Source organism: Ambystoma mexicanum, chromosome 1p (assembly GCF_040938575.1).
Source record: "Ambystoma mexicanum isolate Mex_15411 chromosome 1p, UKY_AmexF1_1, whole genome shotgun sequence".
NCBI classification, from domain to species: Eukaryota; Metazoa; Chordata; class Amphibia; order Caudata; family Ambystomatidae; genus Ambystoma; species Ambystoma mexicanum.
In genome coordinates, this window is record NC_090921.1 from 118381709 (window position 1) to 118393959 (window position 12251).

At 53.0% G+C, this 12251-nt stretch overlaps 1 protein-coding gene across 3 annotated transcripts in view; it reads right to left on the reverse strand.

The window, feature by feature from the left end:
* LOC138566936 (phospholipid scramblase 1-like) overlaps positions 1-12251 on the reverse strand; it is a 230039-nt gene that overhangs the window by 92284 nt on the left and 125504 nt on the right. For 2 of the 3 annotated variants that reach the window (XM_069644706.1, XM_069644695.1), the window contains one exon: positions 11012-11184. The exons of the other annotated variant lie outside the window; for it this stretch is intronic. In XM_069644706.1, the coding sequence (XP_069500807.1) occupies positions 11012-11024 (13 nt within the window). In that variant the 5' untranslated portion in view covers positions 11025-11184. The remainder of the gene's footprint in view (positions 1-11011; positions 11185-12251) is intronic. 3 annotated transcript variants of the gene reach the window in all.

Here is a 12251-nt window from a genome sequence, read left to right on the forward strand (position 1 = left end):
AGAAAGCAGGAAGGTAAGTGCAAGGAGGGCAGGGGAGGAGAAAGGTTAGAATCCATGGCACTCTGGAAAGAAGGGGAGAGAAAGCATAAGTGCAAGCAGGGGAGGGGAAAGGTTAGAATCCATGGCACTCTGGAAAGAAGGGGAGAGAAAGCAGGAAGGTAAGTGAAGGGAGGGCAGGGGAGGGGCAAGGTTAGAATCCATGGCACTCTGGAAAGAAGGGGAGAGAAAGCAGGAAGGTAAGTGCAAGCAGGGGAGGGGCAAGGTTAGAATCCATGGCACTCTGGAAAGAAGGGGAGAGAAAGCAGGAAGGTAAGTGCAAGCAGGGGAGGGGAAAGGTTAGAATCCATGGCACTCTGGAAAGAAGGGGAGAGAAAGCAGGAAGGTAAGTGCAAGCAGGGGAGGGGAAAGGTTAGAATCCATGGCACTCTGGAAAGAAGGGGAGAGAAAGCAGGAAGGTAAGTGAGGGCAGGGGAGGGGAGAGGTTAGAATCCATGGCACTCTGGAAAGAAGGGGAGAGAAAGCAGGAAGGTAAGTGCAAGCAGGGGAGGGGAAAGGTTAGAATCCATGGCACTCTGGAAAGAAAGGGAGAGAAAGCGAGGTAAGCAATGGGTGAGCGGACAGAAGGGGAATGGGATGGTATTCATTTTTTATTCTATTGTACATTTACAACGCGCTTAATACAAGCGAGTAGTTTCTAAGCGCGACATCGGGATTCGAACTCCCGTTGCACTGCGTCTTGCTTCCAAGACAAACGTTGACCTCCGAGCCATCCTTCCTCCCCTGGTAGAGCGAGATTAAAAATGTAACGATAATGGAAGGAGAGGGGCTAGAGCAAGGTTAATAGAGTGGGAGGCAAGAGAGGGTGCACGAGGCAAAGGGTGTAAAGTGGATATACATGGAGCTGGGGGCGGGGAGGGACATGGAAGGGGTGGGGAATATATACAGCTGTGCAGGGAAAGGAGAGAGCTATTGAAGGGGACAAAAGCGAAGGCAGGGGAAAAGAGAAGTGAGGGGCACTGAAAGACAGACGAGGGAGAGGACAGGAAAGCAGTTGCGCCAAGGGGAGAAGTGGTCTTTAGTAGTCTGGTCTCCTTTTATTTTCAAAAACGGTGCCGACAAAGAATTAGGATTGTTTTGTTGGTCCAGTAGGACACTGGCTCTTCGATGGCCTCTACCCTACAGACCAGCCCTAAAAATAGACAAACACTCCCAGCAACATAAAAAAACACAATCTCAGTAAACAAAGAACGCCCCTGCTGACAGACACACACCTCTATGGAGATGTTCAGCAGGTCCAACCCTTTTCCTATGAGAAAATGTGGAAATATCACACAAAAGAGACCCAGAGTGCAGAGGCCTAGCGGGAAATCTCCAGAGTTCTCTATAGGCCAGTCCACCCCTGCACGGGGCGGAGCTCTAATATTACTGCCTGTTCTGATGAGGAACTTAAAAAAAAAAAAAAAAAAATTGTAAAAATGTAACCTTGACATGCTAAGAAGTACGGATCGCAAAAAAGTGATATCTGGTGTGGAGAGAACAAATTAGTTTTTCTCGCCTCAAGTTCCTCCAATGTGAATGAAAATTACTTTTCTACTCCCTAAAAAACATTTTATTCCTAACGTTTAAAAAATATGTAGTAAATGCGCCCACTTAGAATCTTGCCTGGATCCCTGGAAGGGGTCCCTACTTTGCAGAAGTACTCATTCCAGGAGAGACCCCAAGGTAGGGTGTCCCCTCCCATGTTCCCTCCCTCTGCACTTGCACGCTCTGAATACTCACAAGGCCTAGTAGGTTCGACTTTATCCTCCAGTGCACATGCTGTTTCAAGCCCATGTTCCCTCCCTGTTGCTACGCGTGTGCCTTGAAACACAATTGACTTGTTGTATAAGCACCTAACAAATGCACAATAAAATAAAAATAGGATGACCAGATGACCCGGGACAGTCCGAAATGTTTCACTCCGTCCTGAGAGTTTTTTAAATTTAAAAACCCTGTGTCCCGGATTTGGGGCGGGGGAGGGTAAAGTAAATAAACCATACACTACAGCAGAATGTTGCCATGGTAGGAGGAGTTCGAACCCCAACCTTACAGGTACCAGCCTCATGCATTAACCGATTATGATACCAGACTAATGGACAGCAAGGCCTGCAACATGTAACCGAGCAAAAGCTCTGTTTTTTAATATATAGCCACGGTCAAATCCGGCAAGTTATCCGCTGCTGGGGAGATGGCGTAACCACATAAGGAAGACTGAGGCAGGAAGCAGGTAAGTAGGCCTTATTGGTAACCGATCCGCTCCGGACACGGGTGTCGCACCATCGGCCTCCTGGGTCTGAGCAACTGCTGACTGCTGTCCTCCGCACAGCACAGGACCTGCGCGACCTGCTGCGTGAGGGGACAGCAGCCCAGAGTCCCGTGAGCCAGCCACCATAAATTATTTATTGGTCATTTGTTAGGCGCTTGTACAATTAGCAAAACTGTTTCAAATCACCCACAGGGCAACAGCGTGGGGACAGGGGATGGTAGAGAATGAATTACAACAGAGATAAAAAAAATTGAATTAATAGTACAAACAAATAATGAGAACAGGGAGGATGAGACAAACCTACTATTCCTTGTGAGAGTTCAGAACGTGCAAGTGCAGAGGGGAGGGGGTAAGGGATAGGTGCTGTGGTGCTCATGGAGAATTGCTCGGGCTGAAGTGCCAAGAAAAGAAGAACGCAAGTGCAACCTCCTTTGGGGAAGGTGAGCCTAAGGAAGTGCAGTAAATAGACAGCGGCTGGGATGAGAGATGGGGGGGGCAGGGCCCCCGAGAATGCATAAGGACCATGCACATCAGTCATGCTGCATAATGCGCAGGTACAGCCGCAGACGCAACAGTGGCCCGCTGCACAGTGCTGGAAATATTGTGGGTTGGGCGCTGGATGTGTGGTGGTGGTTTTGGGGATAGAAGTGGTACGCAGGGTTGGGGGACAGGCTGTGAGGGGGGTAGTCCTTTTATGAGGTTGGTCATCCCGTTTTCCATATTGAAAATCTGGTCACCCTACTCTACCATCACCGTCTTGTGGCCAATGCTGGATTTTACTTTTATGGACTTCATTGATTCGCGGTGCGTCACCCTTTCTCAACTCTCATGCTGGACTTCCTTTACATCTTGTACTCATGGTGGCCCTGAATCATGCTGTTCCCATCTTCATCTTGTATCGTGGCTTGCAACATTATGTGTTACTACTGACTTCTGCAATTGTATTCACTCTCCTCTCTTGCTTCTCCACTCTTTTTGACTGCTTACTCTCTGTTCTCTCCTCCTCTCTCCCTTTTCCCCCCCATTTCCTCCCCTCCTCCCCTTACTTTCTTCTATACACTTACTCTATCACTTACTCTATCAGAATTGTCCCTGGACCAACTATGATAGCAACCTCGTCTGTCGCTCCACTATCCCCTTACTGTTGCCCCCCCTCCTTCCAGCACCATCTAGGCCTAGTACGATAGTGACTTGTTTTGTTCCTCCCCTCCCTTTTTGCACCCCTCTCCCTCACCATTTGTTTTCCTCCGGCTCTACCAGAAATGTTGTCAGGCCTAGTATGATAGTCGCCTGTCTGTTTCCATTTCCTTCCCACTCTCCCCCTCCCTTCCTTATCTATGTCTTAGCTCTTGCACTATCTGAAATGTCGTCAGGCCAAGTACGATAGTTAATTTCACATCCTTACTGTTTATGGCCTGTAAGAATGTTGTTGTATGTTCCCTTCCTTGCCTTGAAGTGCTTTGAAACACATTGTGTATAGGCGCTATATAAATAAACTATCATATCATATGCAAGAGGGGGACAAATCAAAGCCAGGCAGGAAGCATTCCTCTGGGTCCCAACTCTCACTCCCTTTACCACCCTAACCACACTGCCCCATTCCACTGATCAGAGATTTGCGCCAGCCCCGCTTCTGCTCACACCGCCTCATTTCCACTGGCTACCTGTTACCGTCTGCAGTACCAGAGGCCGCAATATCACCAGCCTAGGGCCTGAGAAAGGGAAGAGCCATGTTTTACAATGGGAAAGTCAGGTCCCGTCACCAGCACAAGCCGTGGCCCACATTTGAAGTTTCAGAACAGCAGCAGTCTTGACTGTGAGAAGACCAATTTAGACTCACCAAACATGGGGACCGACTAGCCGGGTAGCTCAGTGAATCAAGCACGCACTTCAGAGGTCTACCTGCAGTCACAGGTTCCAATCACGGCAAGGCTAGTCATTCTTCCATGGTTGATAAATGGAATATCATTACACTGGATCCGAATTCCTACGATTATAGTGCTTAGAAGAGCGAGGATTCTTACAAGAGCACTACCTAAAAACTTCATAATAATTATAATGAATATTAAAGACCCAGTTATTGGGGCTTGGATGAAGATTTCAGATGTGTAACATTTTGGTTGAAGGCGGCACACCAATCGAAGTCCGTGGTCTGGAAACACACGATCTTACCACCCGCAGAACTGCATGCAGGGGGGTGGGGGGGCCTCCAGTGTATGGCGCCAGTCTGGATCAAGCAGAGACTGCTACTTCGCTCCCGCTTGGAGCCTAGAAGGGCCTGGTTAGCTCGACACCAACTGCTACTGCGAGAGACCGCGGGAGGCCAACTGAGGTCATACACACATACCCATCTCCAGTGGCTTCAGTGGGCATGCTCCGAAAACTGTCCGAGACAGGGCCCTGCCGGGGCTCCCTAAAGTCCCCTGCCAACCCCAGTCCACTAGAAGCCAAGGCTTTATTTCTAAAGCCTGAAGCTCGCGTACAAGCAAACGCTTCAGGCTTTAGAAAAAAGGCCTTGTCTGCCTTTTCATTGTGTCGCCGACCCCCCCCCCCCCCCAGGTACCTATGACTTTAAACGGCAGGGATCCTCAAACTTGCACCCCAGGTGCAAGAGTGATGATCGAGGCAAAGTGGTGCCTGGCAGGGGTCGGGGCCTCAAATAAAATGCAACACTTACCTGATCTGCAAGCTGCCTGTAGGCCACAGCCCTTTTGCAAAATAGAGCTGGGGCTCTTACGGGGGCGTGGCCCAACAGGCGGCTTTCAGGTGAGGCAAGTGTTGCCCCTTAATTGAAGCGACGACCTCCTGCCGGGCCACGCCACTTTCTGGCCACACCCACGCTCAATTTTACAGACCACTTAAAGCACCGTCCATCCGTGTGTGCTTGGAACTGTGTACAAAGAAGCATTAGGGCACATCTAGAAGACATTTGGAGGGGCCATATCGCATCGAGAATAGGTAATTGTATTCATCTCATGCGGAAATTAGATTTACGGCATGCTGTTTACATGCTCTTGCTCATGAAACACACATGGAAGGGCCATTAGCCAATCAGGTGACTAAAACAGCGGGCGAGAATATACATTCTCCGCCCGCTGTGCCAGCCACCCGGGCCCTTCACTGGGTGGCGCCTTTTTCTTTTTATGTGTGGAGGCAAAATGGAACCTCTCCCTGTTGCTTCCCCACCTCCCCCCAACCCCAAAACCAACCAAACCAAACCTCTACTCCCACCCCCGCCCACCCTCCCTCCGTCCCGATTTACCTACTACGGTCCCTGTGCTCCTTCCAATCCCGGCTGCCGGCATAGAAATGGAAAATGGACTTAATGTCTTTTCCCTATAGCGGTGGCCATCTTTTTTTTTAGATCCCATCTTTAGTTCCCATCTGCTGGCTGCGCTGCAATCTCCCGATGGGAAAAGAAAATTCACTCCCCGAATAAACCCCGGGGTGCGAATGGCTTTCACTCGTGCCTACCCTGACCTGGGCTGGCAGGCTGTTACCGTCCATTTCTGCCCGTCGCCCCCTCCCCCCTGCCGGGGCATGAACCCCATATTCTGTCCACCCTCCTACCCCCTGCTCTGGTTCTTTTCAGTTTGTGAAGCCTTGAGAGTCCATAATCCCCACATCTCATGATATGATACAATATATGATATGGCATTTATAACGCGCCTATACACAAGTGTTTCAATCCTCTTGGTTCGAATAGGCCCATTGTAACACCCACCACTACCACCGCTGCCAGCTCTCTCACAAGTGTGAATTACACTGTGGGAAAAGCTTAGAACACCAGGTGGGCCTCCAAAGAATGCAAGATTACCCCACCCTGTCTAAGGACTGTCATCCTACTGCATACCATGCATCTCCTAGAAGACCAGCAAAAGGCCAGTGTACAGAAGAGCTACTGGACATTGGACCTTTCTTTCGGTTTCTTTGCAGGGCCATTCCCTGAGATGTCCAGTTCCCCTTGGACTGGGCAAAGTGTATGCATTTGCTTTATGGACTTGTCCCACGTATTCAGCCCCTAGTAACATACATTTGAAGGACAGAAGAGTGTTCGTAGTGAGCGGCGTCGAAAAGGGGGTATCCAGAGCGGTGCACCATTTTACTTTCTGCCCTGGCGATTGCAGGAAGCGCAAATGAGAGGGTTGAGGAACATGGCCTGAAACGCCATAAAGCTTCCTGGGGGGTGAGGTGGGGTGGCAGCGGGCCCCCCGCCTCCCAACCAAAGAGCAGAGCAGGGAAGAGTAGGTGGTCATCTGGTCTACTGCCGCCACAGGGCCCTTTAACCACTGGCGCCACATTGGCACCAGCCATCACCATGGTTTCCCAATGCCACCATCATCAAAACTAAGACCTTGTGAAGAAGCAGGTCAGGATAACACCAGTGGTCTGGGGGTAGCATGCTGGGCACGGGCACTACTGGTTCACCCTCCTCGAGCACCCCCATCACAGTGATTGGGGAGAAGTGGCGAGAGTGGGTGTCTGCCTTTCTCATAGTGATTTGCTGTGTGTAGCTCCTGCTGAGAGTAGGGGTGACTTGAGGGGTAGTGTTTTGCTACTCTACTGGCCACCAAAACTTCTACATGCAACACTATTGACCCCCCCCCCCGTTCTGGGTTTGATGGCGTCAGAGGTCCCAGTGTGGGGCGCCATGGCCACCACATACATCCTGAAAAATCCTAGCAAAGCCTAACCCATGCCTCCCATCTCAGAATCTTCTCCAGGATGTTAGTGGGACTGTCCTGGGCAATAGCCACAAGCCAGTAAGAGTCCTGCGTTCTCTGCTATTCATCGGGGAAACATGTAGAAGGCTGGGGGAGACAAGCGTACTGTAGTGCCAAGAAGGGCTCGAAGCGAGAATGTTGGGAGGGTTGGTGCCCTCTCTGTAGGACTTCTTTGCCTGCGGGTGCTCCCACTTCAAATCATTGTTAATGCTCCAGGTCAGGCTGCCCCCCAAATGTGTGCAGTAATCATCAACCACCAAATGGGAGAGCCTTCTACAGACCCCCCACAGTCCTAAGCCCAAGGACCCCCCCCCCCCCACGCCTTTTTCTGGAGCTGCTGCTCAGCCTGAAGCTTTTTCCCCATCCCACGACTGGGGTGCTTTCTGAGTCCGGACTACCCTACAATCACCCCAAAATCCTTTATCTCGGAAGCAACACTCATAGTTGAAAACACGTGGCTATTTTGGAATGGTCACCCATGACGTAAATGCCACCTTCACTGGGAGGGACGTTCACCAAGAACCCCCACCCCCCGCCCCCCCACCGCCTGTCGTGCAATGATGGACTGCTTGGGATTGGCCTACTCCTATGGCCCACACACCTCGAGATAGTGTCCATTCCAAATAGGTCCCAACCCATGACCGCAAGGAGCCATCAGTCAACAAAGGCGAACACACACACACACACATTCACCACCCCACCCCCCCACGCCCCATTTAAAAAGTGCAAACCCAGCTAGGAAGCAGATAGGGAGAAGGGGTAGCAGAGGAACTGGCCAGGGGGTGGGGGGGTTACAGGTAGGGTGAAGGAGTAGTAGAGGAGCTGGGATCGGGTTACAGGTAGGGTGCAGGGGTAGCAGAGGAACTGGGATGGGGTTACGAGTAGGGTAGCGAGTAACAGATGAGCTGGGATGGGGTTACAGGTAGGGTGCAGGGTAGCAGAGGAGCTGGGATGGGGTTACAGGTAGGGTACCGAGTAGCAGATGAGCTGGGATGGGGTTACAGGTAGGGTGCAGGGTAGCAGAGGAGCTGGGATGGGGTTACAGGTAGGGTGCGGGGTAGCAGAGGAGCTGGGATGGGGTTACAGGTAGGGTGGGTGCAGGGGCAGCAGAGGAGCTGTGATGGGGTTACAGTTAGGGTGGAGGGGTAGCAGAGGAACTGGGATGGGGTTACAGGTAGGGTGCAGAGGAGCTGGGATGTGGTTACAGGTAGGGGGCGGGGTAGCAGAGGAGCTGGGATGGGGTTACAGGTAGGGTGCAGAGGATCTGGGATGGGGTTACAGGTAGGGTGGGTGCAGGGGTAGCAGAGGAGCTGTGATGGGGTTACAGTTAGGATGGAGGGGTAGCAGAGGAACTGGGATGGGGTTACAGGTAGGGTGCAGAGGAGCTGGGATGTGGTTACAGGCAGGGGGCGTGGTAGCAGAGGAGCTGGGATGGGGTTACAGGTAGGGTGCATGGGTTGCAAAGGAGCTTGGTTTGGGTTCAAGGTAGAGTGCGGAGGTAGCATAGGAGCTGGGATGGGGTTACAGGTAGGGTGTGGAGTAGCAAAGGGATTGGGATGAGGTTACAGGTATGGTGCCGGTGTAGCAGAAACACTGGGATGGGTTACAGGTAGGGTGCGGGGTAGCAGAGGAGCTGGGATGGGGTTACAGGTAGGTTGCAGGCAGAGGTGTTGCTAGGGGGGCTATAGCCCCGGGTCTTTTGGTTGTAAGCCCCGGATAGAAGCTCAGGTGCTACAAAATAAACTTTAGCTAGCCCCGAGTCCCGACATTAGCACAGCCCCTGATCTTTTCCAGACCTAGCAACACCCCTAGGTGCGGGGGTAGCAGAGGCGCTGGGATGGTATTCCAGGTAGGGTGCATGGGTAGCAGAGTAGCTGGGATGGGGTTACAGTTAGGGTGCAGGGTAGCAGAGGAACTGGGATGAGGGTTACAGGTAGAGTGCAGGGGTAGCAGCTGAGCTGGGTTCCAGGTATGGTGCTGGGGTAGCAGAGTAGCTGGGATGAGGTTACAGTTAGCGTGCAGGGTAGCAGAGTAGCTGGGATGGGGTTACAGTTAGGGTGCAGGGTAGCAGAGTAGCTGGGATGGGGTTACAGGTAGGGTGCAGGAGAAGGAGAGGAACTGGGATGAGGGTTACAGGTACGGTGCAGAGCCAGCAGAGGAGCTGGGATGGGGTTCCAGGTAGGGTGCAGGGGTAGCAAAGGAACTGGGATGGGGTTACAAGTAGGGTGAATGGGTAGCAGAGGAACTGGGATGGGTTTGCAGGGGTAGCAGAGGAGCTGGTATGGGGTTACAGGTAGAGTGCAGGGGTAGCAGCTGAGCTGGGTTCCAGGTCGGGTGCAGGAGTAGCAGAGGAGCTGGGATGGGCTTACAGGTAGAGTGCAGGGGTAGCAGCTAAGCTGGGTTCCAGGTAGGGTGCAGGAGTAGCAGAGGAGCTGGGATGGGGTTACAGGTAGAGTGCAGGGGTAGCAGCTGAGCTGGGTTCCAGGTAGGGTGCAGGGGTAGCAGAGGAACTGGGATGGGGTTACAGGTAGAGTGCAGGGGTAGCAGCTGAGCTGGGTTCCAGGTAGGGTGCAGGGGTAACAGAGGAACTGGGATGGGGTTACAGGTAGAGTGCAGGGGTAGCAGCTGAGCTGGGTTCCAGGTAGGGTGCAGGAGTAGCAGAGGAGCTGGGATGGGGTTACAGGTAGAGTGCAGGGGTAGCAGCTGAGCTGGGTTCCAGGTAGGGTGCAGGGGTAGCAGAGGAACTGGGATGGGGTTACAGGTAGGGTGCAGGGGTAGCAGAGGAACTGGGATGGGGTTACAGGTAGAGTGCAGGGGTAGCAGCTGAGCTGGGTCTAGGGGTAGCAGAGGAGCTGGGATGGGGTTACAGGTAGAGTGCAGGGGTAGCAGCTGAGCTGGGTTCCAGGTAGGGTGCAGGAGTAGCAGAGGAACTGGGATGGGGTTACAGGCAGAGTGCAGGGGTAGCAGCTGAGCTGGGTTCCAGGTAGGGTGCAGGGGTAGCAGAGGAGCTGGGATGGGGTTCCAGGTAGGGTGCAGGGGTAGCAGAGGAACTGGGATGGGGTTACAGGTAGAGTGCAGGGGTAGCAGCTGAGCTGGGTCCAGGGGTAGCAGAGGAGCTGGGGTGGGGTTACAGGTAGAGTGCAGGGGTAGCAGCTGAGCTGGGTCTAGGGGTAGCAGAGGAGCTGGGATGGGGTTACAGGTAGAGTGCAGGGGTAGCAGCTGAGCTGGGTTCCAGGTAGGGTGCAGGAGTAGCAGAGGAACTGGGATGGGGTTACAGGTAGAGTGCAGGGGTAGCAGCTGAGCTGGGTTCCAGGTAGGGTGCAGGGGTAGCAGAGGAGCTGGGATGGGGTTCCAGGTAGGGTGCAGGGGTAGCAGCTGAGCTGGGTTCCAGGTAGGGTGCAGGGGTAGCAGAGGAACTGGGATGGGGTTACAGGTAGAGTGCAGGGGTAGCAGCTGAGCTGGGTCCAGGGGTAGCAGAGGAGCTGGGGTGGGGTTACAGGTAGAGTGCAGGGGTAGCAGCTGAGCTGGGTCTAGGGGTAGCAGAGGAGCTGGGATGGGTAGTGTATGTTTTACCCCTGCTTTAAGTTATATAATATGCATTCCTTTCGCCATGATGCAAGTATTAATATGCAGCAAATCGTCTCCTGTGAGGGTGGTCCTGAAGCGTGGCCAGCATCGTTCCGTCGGTCTCAGGACGTCTACAGTAGCAGTGCTCTAGAGGCGTTATATATATATATATATATACACATTCATGACCACACACAGAATACTCACTTATGAGACATGGGGGTGGGGGCGCAGCCGCGAAGGGGTGGGTAAGGAAGGAATGGGAGTGAGTGAAGAGCCGTTAAGGGATGAGAGACAATGCATGCACAAGAGAAGTGATGGTCGAAAGAAAAGAGGAAACCAACCAACAGAGGGGGGTCAGAGGTCAGGGGGAAGTGAGCGATAGGGAAAGAGGCTGCTGCTGTCTCTTCCTTACCGGGGGCGGACATCTTTGGTGCGGCTGTCTCCTGGCCTCTGCGCTCTCGGGTCTCTCGCCTCCGGTGCCTCTCCTCTCGGGCCTCCCTCGCTCTCGGGTTCCCGCCTTTCGGCCTCTCCTCGGCTTCTCCTCCTCAGCGCGCACCGCCCGGGCTCTGACTCACCTCGGAGGCCCTGTGGGAGCACAGAGGGGAGAGGTAAAGCTCAGGGCAGGGCACTCTGACAACAAAAGACCAGCCAGGGGCAGGCGGACGAGCAGGCTCGGGGTGGGGTGGGGACGGGTTGAGGGGTCGCAGGTGACAACACCAACGCCTCTTCACACTGTCGCAAACCTTAGCAAGAATCAGTGCCATGTGTGCAAACTCTGTGTATCGAAGAACCTCTAGAAAGCTACCCCCCCCCCACATGGCTCAGAGCCCGAGAGCCCCCCCCCCCCACAGGCTTGGACTAGTTTATCGGGCAATAGGCCCATGGCCGAACCAAAAAGGCAAAATCCTTGTGTGGGCCAGTTTTCTGGCCAATGTTACTAATAGTTTTGACCAGTGTTGCTGAATAAATATTATTTAAAATCTACAATTTGCATCACATTTGATCAAAAACCTCCCCCGTGGGTACTATTCAAACAGCGTCACAAAAGGAATGAATTCCTATTTGCAAGTGTGGGCCACTTTTTCATTGGTGCCCGAGACAATTTTGTATTTGTTTAACATTTATATCGCGCACCAAACCCAGAGGTAGCTGGGCGCTTGAAAGCTTGAATACATACATGCAATGCAAACAGGCATGAGGGCAATAAATAAATTGGACCCTGGTTACATATGGATCGGAGGGAAACGTGACATATAGTGAGTCGACCGAATACAATACAATGAGTAACAACTAGGAATCAGTATCTTCATGGGGAATGGAAAGCCTGTTTTTTATGCTGGCTATGAATTGTATGCCCCAGTACGACTCCGCAACCCCACCCCACGTCCGCCGATTTCTAAGACCGCAGAAAAGGAGCGTTGCCGCGCATTGGGGCCAGAGCAAACTATGAGGCAGCTACGCTGAATGCAGTGCAGGCTATGAGGCGGGCCCGGGGCGTTCCCATGGCGGAACGCAGCGCAGACCTCGAGTGTTCCCAGGTACTGAGGCAGCACAGACTATAGGGCGGAGCCTGAGCTTTCCCACGGGCGAAAGCAGAGCAAACTATGAGGCAGCTACGCTGAATGCAGTGCAGGCTATGAGGCGGGCCCGGG